This window comes from Polyodon spathula, chromosome 1 (assembly GCF_017654505.1).
Source record: "Polyodon spathula isolate WHYD16114869_AA chromosome 1, ASM1765450v1, whole genome shotgun sequence".
Taxonomy (NCBI): Eukaryota; Metazoa; Chordata; class Actinopteri; order Acipenseriformes; family Polyodontidae; genus Polyodon; species Polyodon spathula.
In genome coordinates this window covers 69,650,895-69,666,557 of record NC_054534.1, presented here as the reverse complement: position 1 = coordinate 69,666,557, position 15,663 = coordinate 69,650,895, and the positions used below count along the sequence as shown (strand labels likewise).

General features: G+C 36.3%; 1 protein-coding gene across 9 annotated transcripts in view; it reads left to right on the top strand.

Moving 5' to 3' along the window:
• Positions 1-2,388: 2,388 nt before the first annotated feature.
• The window catches only part of LOC121321725 (collagen alpha-1(XXV) chain), a 201,750-nt gene continuing 188,475 nt past the window's right edge, over positions 2,389-15,663 (top strand). For all 9 annotated transcript variants that reach the window (XM_041260863.1, XM_041260855.1, XM_041260871.1 and 6 more), the window contains exons 1-2: positions 2,389-3,114; positions 3,367-3,436. In XM_041260863.1, coding sequence (XP_041116797.1) covers positions 2,815-3,114; positions 3,367-3,436 — 370 coding nt within the window. In that variant the 5' untranslated portion in view covers positions 2,389-2,814. The remainder of the gene's footprint in view (positions 3,115-3,366; positions 3,437-15,663) is intronic.

Below are 15,663 nucleotides of genomic sequence, written 5' to 3'. Positions count from 1 at the left end.
TATTGGCTGGTCGACCTTGTAAACTAATCCATTGCTTACAGCAGTTTCAGAATATAGGTGCACAAAGTCTCTGGAAATGGCCCTGTTACATTAATGATATGCTTTTACCTTGTCCCTGGACGCCAGCTGAGATCTGCTGATGCTGGGCTTCTGTTGACTTCAATGATAAAACGCAGCTCTTGTGGTGGAAATGCCGTTAGTCATTATGCACTGTACTATGGAACAACCTTCCAATTGAAATCCGTAAAGCTGACTCAATAAATGCATTTAAATCAAAGCTTAAAACACATCTTTACGCAGAGGCCTTTTTGTAGATTGGGTTGGGATATATATATATATATATATATATATATATATATATATATATATATATATATATATATATATATATATCCCCATTAGTTTTTGGATGTTTTTTGATATTTTATTGTATTATTATTATTAGTATATTTATTTGTAATGTGAAGCTCTTTGGGATGCCTTGGCTTGAAAGGCACTGTACTAAATAAATTTGATTGACTGATGATATAATAGAGTGAGGCTGGGGTTCTAGGAGTGAGATTGGATTATAGAAATAAATGTGAAAGGTACTAGGAAAAAGCTGACTGTTGAGAAAGGCACCATGAATCACAATTTTTTTTTTTTTAACAATTCGATAATTTGCCAATTCAGTTAGCACACGGTTAGACCATGTATACAATAAATTAGACATACACTTTACATGGCATTTACCAATTCACTGTTTTACAAAGAATAGAATAAGCCGTTCAGTTTGTGATCTGAGTCGTTTCTTTCTAGGTTTTATTTTATTAAAGTACTATTATTGCTCTCTTATAGTTTGCCTTTATGGTTGCGTCATAATAGGCCCTAATATATTACTGTATACTGTGTGCCTAAAAAAAAAAATATGATTGATTTTTATAAATGCATTACTTGTAAAATTTGCCTTCAATGAACAGAAGTGTTACAGAGCTTTGTAACATGTTGTGAAGACTAGGCTATTCACCCCTTGCTAAGACATCATTAGTTGAAGATTCCTTGAATAACCCCAGTGTGGCTTTGCTACTAAAACCTTACTAAATTCATAAAAAAGATATATAAATAAACAATTCTTAAAAGGCTCCAGATGGCTTTTCAATAGATCGTTCAGTTGTTTTAAATACTATATGCCACTGTTTGCTTTAATTTTTTTTTTGCTGGCCACTACCTGACACCATCTTGGAATGGAAGAAATATAGGCTTTCATATTCCTCTTATAAAAGTTAACCATGGTAAACTTGCATGTTAATTTTCCACTTTCCTGTAGTAGGGTTGCGAGCCCAGAGAAGAAAGGCTTCTTCTGTCATTAAGAGACAGTCTGTCAAACTGCTAAACAGTGTAAGATTAAGTGAAGAGGTGAATACTTTGGGAGGCTATTATCAAAGTTTATATACTATCAATGAACCATATTCTATATGCTTTGCTCTATTAGACTATGGTTTACCAGAACTAGCATGAAGCAACTACCATGCACATAGAAGCTGCTAGCTGAAGCTTTTTAACATGAACTTTAAAAAGTGTTTAGTTCATATTTCAGATTTTGTATTAAAAGGCCAATTTTACACAATATTAGAAAACTCTTTTTTTTTCTCCTTGGTTAAAGTCCAAGTCCTCACCTTTTTATCCAAACTATATCTGTAAACGTAGGTTGGCAGTGCAAATGAAGCACTATCATACAATCAGAAGCAACCACCAGTTAGTTCATAATGGCATTTTGAATCCACAGGGTTTTCCAGCTGATTTACCAACTCAGTCTTTCATCAAATACAGTAGTTACCAAATCACTTAACAGAAAGGGACATAATTGCTAACTAAACTGTGATGTATGTGTAATCATCCAGCCTGAAAACAAACAATACTTTGAAAAGGCAAGGACCACATTTACAATAATAATAATAATAATAATAAATACGTAATAATAATAATAAATAATAATATGACATAATAATATGACAACGCACGGTTTGCAGTTGCCAAACTATCTGTGCAAAAGTAATTGGAAAGGGTAAGCCAAACAAGTATTAGCGACAAAGCTCTACATCACTTCACACCAAAACATTAAAATAATTAAATAAAAACGCGCTTGTAGAACGTTCAAAAGGGTGCTCTTCAAGTCTGTTCACAGTGCAGCCTGACGACGACACGCCGTATCGTGCATAGCACGTATATATTATATATATATATATATATATATATATATATATATATATATATATATATATATATATATATATACTGTACAGACTCAGAAGTGCACGAGGTGCAGGCTGTAATAAATTATGTTAATGAGACACTGAGCAGGGGGGACTTGAAGGCGGGCTGCAGTATTTACTGTGGGTAGCGGGGAGACTGATCATCAGTATAGTTACTCTGCAAGAGGAATTGACACTACTGTGTTCGTGTTCTATTCACCTAATAGTAATAGCTCCAGGTCTTTCATTTACACAGCTTTCTGTTTCTTGCTTGTCATTTTGGAATCAGGTGGGGAGGTGCAACAAGTTTGCTCAGGCAGGGGTCTCCCCCCGGTGACAGGTTTTAAATAACATTTATTCTGAGAACTGGAAACGCGCGTGGGTTATTCCACTGGGCATTTTTACAACGCTGCGTGGACTTCCGTCTTTTCATTTTCTTATACATAGTTGTAGTGATGCGTATTTCCTACGTGTAAATGTCGTGTCTAGCAATATCAGTTATTTATCAGTTGGCCTGTTGAAAAAAGGGGTGTTTAACATTCAGTATTTTAAATTTGGTTCTATAATATTATTGAACTATAACATGACGGCTGCAGGATTTAAAGAAGGAGACACTAGACGTGCTGTGGATATGGAGAGTAAAACTGGCTCAGATGGACAGCGCCGTTGCAGCAGGAGTTTCCTCAATGTCCTGTCATTTATACTGTCTCTTCTGTGTGTAGCATACTGTATACTTCTCAGTGTAAGAACCTCAGAGTTCCAAGATAGGGTTTTTGCGTTAGAAACTGGAAAAGGTGAGTTGTATCACCACCGGACCCCCGCCTTTTCAGTGGATCAGCTAAATTATATGGTGCAAGAAAGAGTGGATGAACTTCTGGCGCAGGTACGTAACCATTCTTTCCATCGATACAAACGTATATGGATTATATACGCTGTTATGAATACCTGTTTTTATTAATGACTATTATAAATGTAATCTCGTATAACTTCAGTTGTAAAAATAGGCTTACATCAACTATTCGTTTTAATAGATGGTGGAATGACAGGGGTTTTTATTTTTTAACTCTTTTTCTACTTGATAATGCAAAAAAAAAAAAAATAAAAAAAAAAAATACAGTATATTATTATTCTACAGAGATCATACGAACATTTGGCAAAAATCAGGATTGCACGGGAAGCGCCGCCTGAATGCAGCTGTCCAGCAGGTAAGATAAACATTTTGCAGTCAAGACCTATGCACTAGAGCAGACAGCAAGACGTCACCGCAGCGAGGATACATCAGATTCTAAATTCTGTTTAAAAAAAAACACCCAGAATGTTTCAGCCACTACGTTAGTGTTAGATTTGCATTTGTACTTGTAGATCTTTCTGCTTTACTACTTTACAGCCACTAGAGCCTCGTATTATACCGCTCATCTAGTGAGACAGATTTTATTTTAAAAATCAAAAACATAGTCATAACATGGATTTCCAGTTCTGACAGTGATGCAGTTTACATTGAATTGCCTCAGACGCAAACTGTGCACATTCCTTTTGCCATTGTCTACCTGCCATTGAGATCTTTGTGGGGGAAGGAGGGGGGGGGGGGGGGGGGGGAGTTTGGAGAATTAAAAAAAAAATGCAACATATTACTAAAAATGCCTATTTACATTATATAGAAATTGGATCAATGGAGCGGTGAGCTCATTTTAATCCCCACCAGCATTTTTTTTAGCTTTGATTTTATAATAAGGAGACTAAATTGAAAAACCAAGCAAATTCCTCTTTTTGCATTAATGCCGTTTTTCTAGAATAAAATTACTAATATATATATATAGTCTGCAAAGAAAACTTGGGGTATTGAGCTAGTTGGGAAATGCATGTATTTTCTTTGAATTATTTTGTAAACAAACGCTTTCAATGGCCAAGTATGTACCAAACCTGGTTATGTTCCACCATGTATTTGTATGTGTGTTTATTTAATTAATTATGTTTCTTTTGATTCATTTTTTTTCCATGTGTATTATACAAAAACTGTCCATTATATCTATAAGACCACTAGCGTATACAATACGGAAGTAATAACGCGAAACGTCAGTATGATATATATACCGAGATATATAAGATATATATATATAATATATATATGCGGGACTTAATCTATATAGATATATATATATATATATATATATATATATTAGTTATATAATATATATATATATTATATATATATTACATGACTGTGTAACAGCATGCGGCACTTTGAAACCGGGAGCCATAGAATATGTTGTTGTTGACAGGTAGGAATGCCATTCTGGTGAGGCCAGAATGTTCGGCTTCCATCTTGCGTTGGAACTAACACACACAACAAGCCCAGCTAAGGGTATACTCAAGGAGAAGCCGCAAACTGATGGTTGGTGAAATAAGTAACAGTGAAGCAAGAGAGAGAAGTGAGAGAAAGGGTAAAGAACACTGCTATTATAGCATTTGTGATGTCTCATGTCAGCTGTTAATAGTTTGGAGGAAGCATGAAGCTAGCAGACAGCTGTATGATTCACCACCATTCTTAACAGAAAGTGTAGCATTTATTAGCTAAACATAGCAGCTCTGTGAACTTTTTGTCCAAGGAAAGAGTGGGATGGCTGCTCTGTAGCTTCCTGTATGAATTCTGCTGCTGTCCTTTGTTTTTTCTTTCCATGGGTTAGAACTCTGTGGCTGTAATATTCAGTTGCTTCTACAGAGCCTTTATATATCAGACAGCTTACAGATTATTAACCTGATCAAAGTGCAGAGTTGTAATTACATCCTGTGAAATTTCAATAAGGTAGGCATTCATTTGCAATGCATTCCACCCGTGTTCACGTGAGCAGCCTTATAAGAATGGTTGATTATTGTAAAATGCTACCTATTTACTGCTCATTGTTTCTCTGGTTGGTTTTAAACTTACTGCACTATGAAAGTCTCACTGAAGCGGCATATCTTGTTTTAATGAGCGCCACGGGGTGCAGCAGACAAACGCAAGATACAGCTAAGGGGGATGTATTCTGGAATTGCAAACACACATACAAGTAAAGCAAATAAACAAACAAACCAATTAAAACAGCCTTATGCAGTTTTAAAGAGTATAGACATGTGAGTTGTAAGCATTTAAAAGCTGGCAGAGAATTTAATAGTATAAGGCAAAAATGTTGCAGTAGCACCACAAAACAAAGTCTTGCTGTCGGTACAGTACAGCACTTTAACAAATCCCTTGTAGTATTTAAGATAGAAGTGGGACTGTGTTTGTCAAATAACATTTGAGATTTCGACCGTTATTCATTCCACTGAGCCCTGTTTTACGCTGCGCTGTAATCATTAAGGTCACAATATGATGGTATAGTCACACGTTCTGTAATTACATGTTACTGACATTCCTGTAGCTGCTTTCAATATAAATCACTGAAAGAGTGCCTTGTGGGACTGTCAGGTAATATAATCTGAAGTGCTATCGCTATTGGTCTGTTAGTACACTGGTTTTAACTGATTAACTGAATGCCAATGCTATTTAAAACACCCAATACATTAACAGTACTTTTATAAAATATTCTGCACATTCGTTTGTCTGTCTCCATTTATCTTAACCTGGACCAAATCAATCCTGGGAGAAACGCCTAATCTCAGTAGATTGGGTTTTCTCTGTTACATTAAATAATAGGTCTATAAACAAGTAGTTCTGACTTGGCTGTTTTCCTGGAAAAACCAAAAAAAAGTGAATCCATGGTGGTTAATTAAAAATGGTAAGTGCTCATGAGAGCTGATGGATTGGCAGCACTGTGAACTCAAGCCAGGATTGTCAGTCATTATGGTACAGCATGGGGTGGGTGAACAATGCCAGGCTTTGCCCTGCCAGACTGCCCCAAACCTGACCTGTTACACTTTCCCTAATACAAACACCATTCCTTTTCAGCCCCACTTTCACTTGTTGAACCTATGCAAAGCCAGTCGCATCATAATTGCTTGATGGTGCAATAGCAAATAAACATGAAAAAGCACATCCAGCCAAAATGGTTGTTTTTGCCTAAAAATAAGCTACTGAAAGCTTTGGACATACCTACCTTTGGACATTGCTTCAACATTAAAGGCTGTGTTTATTTTCTATATATGCCTAAAAGATTCCTCCCTAAATCTTATTAATACTATAATTTTGTTATTTTTTAACCTTTATTTATCCATTTTTATGTGTATATTTGTGTTTTGTTTTCAAAAAGTAATAAAAGCCATTATATTGCTCTGAACGCAGGCAGAGACAGCATGGCAGCAGGGGCAGGGGGTGTGGCCCATGTGTGTGTGTCTTTATTTTATAGCAATACCTTACAATATGTAACTCGTTAAAATAGAAAAATATCCCAGGAGCAAAGAATAAATTGTGTAGGACTTACTTTACCCCAGTGAATTAACTACAAAACAAAGGATGCCAAATAACACGCTTTCATAAAGTAATAACGTGCAGTTTACTTGTGCCTTTTTGTAGTTCTCAACACTCTTAGGAGAAATGTAAAAAAAAAGGCAATACCTGTCAAACAGTAAGAGAAATAAGTTGCCAAAGGAAGGGAAAAATGTCCTCCTTTTTCTTTTTTTTTTTTTACAGACCCCAGGCACTTTTATCCACTCATATGTATGTTACAGGACAGTTAACTTGTCAACATGGAAATATACTAGGGCACGCACCTATTGTGACATCTATATCATTTATATTAAATTACTTATTTCTGTTTTAAAATGAAACATTTGCCTGCAACAAATATCTTTTCTTATATAAATATAAAAAAGGTCTGACATGCGTGGGATTTGAAACTATAACCTTCAGTTTGCAAGCGTGTTGTGTTAGTTACTGTCATCAGTGCTACACAATTAGATTGAAAGAGACTTTGTTATATTTTGGAGATTTTGTGAGTCGTCATTCATCCTCCTCCTCCTCATCATCATCGTCATCATGATTATCATCATTGTGAGATTGTGATCTTGACCTTTGAAAAAAGTTGGGTTCCTGTCAGTGTAACGCTCATTGTGGTTACTACTGGCGCAAGGAAGTACATTCATCTCGATACTGGTTGATGAGAGTAACACTATTTGTGGTCCCCACTGGACAAAAAGGAACATACATTTATTTCTGAGAATTAGCTATGCTGAAGGATAGCCTATATATTTGGTAAAAATAAAACATATTGAAATAAATGAATACATAAATCAATACATAGACATTTTTTTCTTTATCTATCTTGATATTTATTTATCTATTTTTCACTATCAGATATAAACACTGCCATTTAATACTGTATGAAAGTAAAGTAAATACTCAATAGTTCTTGTTCAATTGTATATTAGTGAAGATTTTTGTACATAAATGTTGTCGTGCTTTCATATATTTTTACTTTCAAATTAAAAATATATATTGTAACGACCCGGACAGTTGCTTTGTTGCAGGACTTGCTGCCTGTTCATTTTGTCTCGTCTGTATTTTATATGTTACATGTATTGTAAGGGGAATAGGTCGTGCGTGTCATATACTCTATATAATGTCATGGGGTGGGGTATGGGGTATATTTCAAGGCCCCAGATGTAGTGTTTAAAGACAACATATAAAATATGTATAGAGAGGGGCTCCGCCTCTTCAAGGCCCAACATATAGAAGGGGGTTCCATCATGAGGAGAAGAAGGATTACCGTCACTGAGGTAACCTGACACGAAGAAGCTTGTGAACTGAAGAATGAAGAACGAATATAATCTTCAACTGCTGATGAGGTCTAGCGCCCCATATTTTTCATTAGATGCTGGTTGATATTTGCTTTTGCTGTTGATGTGGCTGCCCCTGTTCTGAATGAATGAGGTGTGTAGAATTGTGAGGGAAGTCCTGCTCTGGACAACAAAGTGGAGAGATATGAAGAAAACCAATGCCTTGGTGGAGAATAGTAATCAAGTTGCCGAGAATGTCTATAGAGTTAGGCAGGCGAGCAGGAGATAGAGTCGGAGAGCACTTGGAAATTCCTGACAAGAGGAGATGAACAACTGGGATTGATAGTATAGTTGGACAAGCGATAGACATCAAGCAAGGTGTTGAATTCCTGACCAACAGGATTTGAGTAGCTGGTGCAATATGTAGAGAGTCCTTTTGCATGAACTATGAAAGCCATGATCCAATTCTGGTTACATGGAGTAGAATGAATCCTGCTTTGGGAACAGAAAGTTACATAACAAGCCCAACCTGTAGAGAATGAGGATCTGATCGAAGGGGCAAGTGCTGAAGCCATGTAAGCTTGAGCTGAATTAAGTAGCTTATTGATAGTTGGATTCAGTTGCTGTAGGAGCTGTAGGAACCAGATTGGAAATATTTAAATGAGAAAGAGCATCAGCGGCATTATTATAAATACCTGGTAGATGTCGAGCTTGTATTCGGAAATTGTTGGAAACTGAAGTCCATGCTAGCCACCACAGTAATTGCATGACATTATTTACAATGTGCACTGTAGCTATATTATCACAGTAGAATAATAATGATTGGGTATATTTTGAGAAGAGCTGTGGATTTTAGATGTCCAGATAGATTTTTGATTTCTTGTGGCCATGTACTGGAAAACCATTGATTGTTTAAGAGACTTCCAAATCCTAAAGATGAGGCGACTGTAAACAAAGCCGGTCATGTGGTGCTCAAATTAAATCATCATAGAACATAGATAGACCATTCCAGTGCTGAATAAGAGCAGACCTCATTTTAATGTCTTTCCTAGCTTCTAAGGAAATATTAATGTAAGAGTCCACGTTTTTTGCGAGCACCAGTAGTCGGGGGATAATGTGAATTGGAAAGTTGAAATGACCCAGCAAAGAAAGCAGTGCACATTTCCTAATTGTTTTACTGATCTGAAAGTTATGAATAAGAAAACGAATATGGTTGAGTTTAGAGTCGGGTAGGCTGGATTCAATCTTTTCTGTGTCTAGAATTATTCCTAGAAATGCTGGGGGCCAATTGTTTTTTCTTCTTAAAGCGGAATGCCGACTGAAAATAAACTTTAAAGATTAGAAATTGTTTCTGCTGGCGGATCTGAAGGAGGAGAAATCAATAAAAAATCATCAAGAAAATGAAGCAGAAATGGAACGTGGTAAGCATTGAGAAGTATCCAGCATAAAGCTTTGAGAAGTATCCATTATAACGGTTGAAAAAAAAGTTTTTTAGTCCATTGATTAAGTAGCTGGTGAAATTGGTGTCAGGGTGATTCTGGAGTTTTTTGGATAGCGCCAGAATGTTTATGGGAGTGGAGACTGTGAGCATTGGAGAGAGTCACTTGCGAGCTAGTGGGCAGATTGTATTGGAATGGGCATCCCCGCAAGTATTGCAAATATGAATGCATTTACATTGCTGCTTTAGCACAAACCAGTATTAAAATTTTGCATATTTGTCACCCTCTGGAGAATCATATTGTGTGCCTGTATTTATCTTGCCTTGAGGATAACTCTGCAGGAGTTGAAGCATGGGTAGGATTATGAAAGGAGGCTCTGTTTGGGTAGTGAGACACGGAGGTGCTAGGAACTGATTCGGAGGTTGACCCTATTGTTGCTTTTGGGCAGAGGGATGTTGGATGAGCTGTGGAAGCATAAACCTCACATGCATTGGCTTTGAGAACGCCAAAAAACCCTATTAAATAAATCTGAATCAGGTTGTGCCCAGTTAATTATGTCCTTATCGGATGCCAGAATAGCTGATGCTTTTGCTGAAAAAGCTCTGTGATAATCAGAAAACATGGTACCTCCATATCTGACAGATAAATCCACCATGTAATATTCATAGGAGTCTAGTTCAGCTCTTCGGTTAGGATATGCAGAACACAGCACGTCTCTGTATAGAGAAGGCAAGGATGAATCCCCCCCAATGCTTTTATTAATTTTTAGTAATCTGAGGTCTCTGGATTTTAAAGTACTGAACTTTGTTTCTGCTGTTCCATAGTAGACACCCTTTTATCTGACAGGTTGGTACTGACCGAAAATAGTGTGTCGGCAAAAGGCTGCATAAATGATTTTATTTCGTTAAATATCAGGAAGGCTGATACTGAATTTCACTAGCTGGCATGGCTGGCTGCTGGTTAGAGGTGCTGGCTGTGGGGATGACCTGCTCTGAGACAGACTGCCTGTTGTCTGTTTGAAGACGCTGAACTGGTTCTGCTGAAATGGAACTGCAATAGAGAAGGAAGAGAGATTCTCGATCACTCCCTGCTGGAATCGCATTGCCATTTTTAAGGAGCTGTAGGAAAATGATCGGTATAGACAAGAAATCCTCAGAATCCTCTGTATCAAAAGACAGATGCTATGAGTACTCCATTGTGCTTGATTGATTATAAGTCGATGAGTCTTGAAATCCCCAAACTAAACTTAATAGGTTAACACACACACACACATATATATATATATATATATATATATATATATATATATATATATATATATATATATATATATATATATATATATATAGTGTGTGTGTGTGTGTGTGCGTGTGTGTGTGGAAAAAGTAGCTACTTGAGTAAAAGTACTGTTACTTGGAACAGTATCCTTCTAGAAAACTACTTGAGTAAAAGGACAAAAGTGTCATATCTTAAAAGTACTGTAGTATCAGAGGTAAAAAGTAGCCACCCTTAAATTCTACTCATGGAAATCCGGCTGAAAAAAAAAAAAAATTGTCCTGCAGACCTGCAGAATGTATTCTGTTCTGATGTTATTGACCTTTTCTTGCTTGATGGAAGAAAATCTCCGTTCTTAAGTAGAATGTAGAATATTTTAATTGAATACAGTACTGTGTTACATTGTTATTTACGCTGCAACTGGAAGTACCTACAGGGTCCACCGCCTGGATTAAACAAAAGAGTCTGAACAGACCAATGATGTTTTTTGAGGAAACCGCATTACTAATGGAATACTGCGGTAAATGGACCTCTGGGTTATAAGCCTGTTTCTTTAACCACCAGACCATACAGCCTCAAGTGCATTCTCCGCAGCTAAACGTTGTATTTGTTGATTGGTTATTTTAAAAATCAAAGCGGTCTCTGGTTGGGTATCAACATACTATGTCATCATCAAAGCAAGCAGACACTGCGCATGCGGCTCTGCTTTACCCAATCAGAATCCAGCACGAGTCAGTGTGCTGAAAGAACAAATAACGAGATGCTTCTGAGAAATGTAGTGGAGTAAAAAGTACAATATTTTCTAAACAAATGTACTTGAGTAAAAGTACAAGTATCCCAAAATAAAGTACTTAAGTACAGATCCCAAAAATAAATACTTAAGTAGTGTAACAAAGTATTTATTCTTTGTTACTTTCCAGGATTTGAATCCTAACTAGCGATACTTTCACTCCAATTACATAAAATCTGTGCTACACAGATTCACATCTTAACCCTTTCAACAGGCTAAGCTAATATTTACATTTACCCTATCCAAACAGCAATACATTATTTCAATATAGGTTGAACAATTTTGCTTTTCCCTTAATGTGTTTGTTATTATCCATTAAGTGAAAGAAAAAGTGATATCTGAAACAAAATCACATTGGAAATGTGAAAAAATACCAACTTATCAAAAGTGCCCAGCCATGTAAACAAAAACAAAAACACAAGCCAAGTTTCAAGAAACCATTGAGGCAACCTTGCCCAGCACAAAGCAAATAGGCGCGACTGTAAAAGTGGTGGGGTCAAGGTTGCCCCAGTTGTTTCTACTAACTTGCCTTGTGTTTTTTTCATTAAAATAACCAAAGTCAACTTCCCAAATAATATACCACAAGCCAACGAAACATGCCACCTAATTAATGAATGACAGCTTCAATTTAGCCATTTGTGTGGTTCCGTCAGTGGAGAGCCAATTGAGAGATTAAGCAGGCTCCACACCACAGCTGCTTCTGGTTAGAAGCAAGAAAGTCACTTCTAAACAGGAAAACTCAGTAATATTGAGCATTTTATATGAGTAGACTGAGTCAGACTTAAAAAGGTCAGAATTTCTGAAATGTCCTTCAAGTTGTCTGGAGAGTATACATTGTGATTGTGGTTTCAAATAATGAAAACAAAAAAAAAACTTTGATGTTCATGCTGTGCCTGAATTGAATGTACCAGATTATGCGTGTTACCCTTAAGATGGTGTAGGATTTTTAAATATTGTTTCCCCCTATTCTGCAAATTCAGCGACTCATTGTAACATGACTTCATCCCATTGTAAATTCAGTGCTGAAAGTTTAAACTGTACCATCATGTTATTTTTTTGCTATTTAGGTGCTGGTGAATTTAGTTCTCAAAAAAAAAAAGAAAACGAGCAACCAGTACAGGCTTTCACAGTACCAGTAGACATCATGACTTCCCCTTCTTCTTAACTGAGCAATAACCTGAAAACTCACTGTCATTCTGGACATGTTCCTTCCAAAAAGGAGGCTGCCAACTGTGGGGACCACACTGGGGGCTAAACTGAGACCACCTTGTTCCAGACACGCTCTCACAGAACATCACTGGGAGTAGGTAGCTTTGTATAATAGATTTGATTTGGCATTATTGATTGTTTGTTTTTTGTTTATGTTTTTTTTTTTTTTTTTTTTTTAATGAATTTTAATACTCATGGAAGCTCAGTAATTGACTGAATCACTGGATTCTGTATAGCTCTCCACAGAGCAGGGGTAGCACAAGAAGTATCAGTGTGAACTTCTGGAGATATTAGGAATTAGTTCATTCTCCAGGCCCAGTCAGTCTTTGGCCTCTCATTTTAAAGGGGTTCATTGGTTTTATTCTCATTTTTCAAAGAACCGTTTATTCAAAGAGAAGAAAAAACTGCCGCCGTGCAAACAAACTGTGTGCAGTTATTTAAATGCTGCATAAAATGGCAAAATATCAGTTCATCAAAGTTGTTTATTTAAAAAGTTAATTAAAATGTAATCCTAGGATAAAAAGAGGGAGAAATCAGTCTCAGATGATATAAGTGCAAAATTAAATAGAGTTATGGAGCCCATAGACATTTGCATCATGTGTATAAAAGAGCAAGAATAACTAGCGAGCGTGCTTTTGAGATGATCAAGGGCTTTTTGTGCATTAGCATTACAGTGTCACCCCCCCCCCCCAAGGTTGAAAGAACGAAGACAAGGCATTTTGATTTATGAGAAATGTCACCACCAGAAACAAAAAAGGTGATATAAGCAGAAGTGTGCATTAAAAATGGAAAAAACAAAACCTGTCATAGTTGTCAGAAATATTCTTCAAGTACTTCTGTCTATGCTACCACAGAATGTGTAAGAGATAGTACCTTCTAAACCCGGCTAGCAGTAATTTAATCGCATCCAGAGCCTTACAATTTGACAGGGCAACATTAAAATAATTTAAATTATGTCATTAAATATTGTCCTTCAACAGCAACTGTATTTATTTTTCAATTCATCAACTTTTTTTATGTTATTACCCCTATTTTTCCTGGCTCCACATGCTTATTCATAACTTATACAATATCGCTTGTTTTAGGGTAAATTGATATGAACCAAATGAGTTTGTGGCTATTGAATACATTAAGCATCAAACTTGCAGCAATATTGTAATAAAAATACATGCCATGTATTCAATTGTTACAATAAAAAATCAACACAGTTTTAATGGATTGTGGAAAAGTAACTGATATTATTAACTAAATTATTTGCTAAAGACATTTTGGATATGGCAGAGACTATTTCAATGTACTTATGTTGAAATAAAAGCATAAAGAAATGATTGCATGAAATACTCTGCACAATTGAACTGTTCCACATCAGTCTGAATGTCAGACCATTTCACCCTGCTGTGCATAAATAAACTATCCAAGTTATTTGCCCTTGAAGTTTGACAAGAGTAACTTGATGGCCTCAGGTTTCTGGGCTTACCATAAAGCTTTTGATCTTGACTTGTGGTTCGCAGTATTTTTAGACACATGATCACAAGATGCTTTAGCACTTTCACAATCAAATTCACTAACAAGGGACTACAGTGCAAAGTTTGCACCAGTTTTTGTGGAAGAAAAAAAACGATAAAAAAAAAGGAATCATATATTAACACAATTGAAAATGAGTTTTGTTGTTTGAATTTAAATAAATGTGGATTGGCAAGTGGATTACATAAAGAGGCTGCACTGTACCGTAGAAGACCAGCTCGTCCAAGTAGTTATGATACTGCATTATAAGATTGGTTTGCACAATGAAATGTAAAATAAGATTGTTTTTCCTTATTCTTTTTGCTTGTGGTGGTCTGATTAACACAGATGCTGTGACTACGATTTAAAATAGATTAAAAACTACTTACGTTAAAAAAGCCAGGTTCATTTTTAGGAAACAGACCATTGCAATGTATCAAGTTAATGTCTGGAACAGATGATTATGGTGAATAATTTAGTGTTGGAAGTTGAATAACCTTTGTTTTCAGCACTGCAGAGTGAATATTTTTCACGCAAATTAATGTCACTGAGAAACTGGCATGAAATCTTACAAAGGTAACAGGTTATAGGAACGCTATTATTTTCACTTGTTGTTGAATGGATTGTCTGTGTGTTATCTAGATACTGTAGAACACTGTTACTTTCACATTGTTAGAATGATTGAGCTTGGCTTTGATAAAGGGTGGAGTTTTCTCCCAAAAATTCTGCTTTTATCGTAAATTAGTCTTTGTAGTTATTATTTCCTGATTAATATTGTGTAATATCAATGATAGAAACTATATTTGGAAAGTACTAGACTTGTCATACTGTATTTATTATAGTTAATTAAGAATGCCACATCTCTTGCATATTAATTATTTTGTAAACATTGGGTGTATTTATTGCAGATCATAACAATTCATTGTTTTGTTTCTATTGTCACCTGATCAAAACATGTTAAATGTACAAAAAGCTTATACAGTTTATAAAAATCAGCTATTTCCCTTTTAAACATTATGGGGCTGGTGTACGGATAGGCACAGAGCGAACAATTGCGACAGCAAAATCCAAATTGCCTAGCGGCCAGGCAATTATTTTGGCCTAAATAAGCTCAAGAGCAGTGCAGATTACTCATCACGCACAAATAACGAGCTGCAGTCATGAAAATGAGTCGCAATAAGCACTGCCTGTGAATCGGGGTATTTAGTGGCCGCAGTTACAGCCCAGAGGTGAGGTGAGTTAGGAGTGCAGAGAGCAGTAGGCACTGTATGAGATTTGTGGAGTACGAAAATAAAACCGAACATGAAAAATATGTCACAGGAAGGGCAGCAAAGTCCTCTTGGCACACTGAAAGGAAAAGAGAAGTTTTCTGATGAGGATCTGAGAGTCCTTATGGCTGAGGTCACTCAATTGAGTTATTTGGAAAAGCCTCAGCCAACATCAGTTATCCTACCAAAGAGGCTATATAGTCCTTTATAGTGGAGAAAGTCAGTGCTGTCGGTGTTACCAGGAGGACCGTCAACCA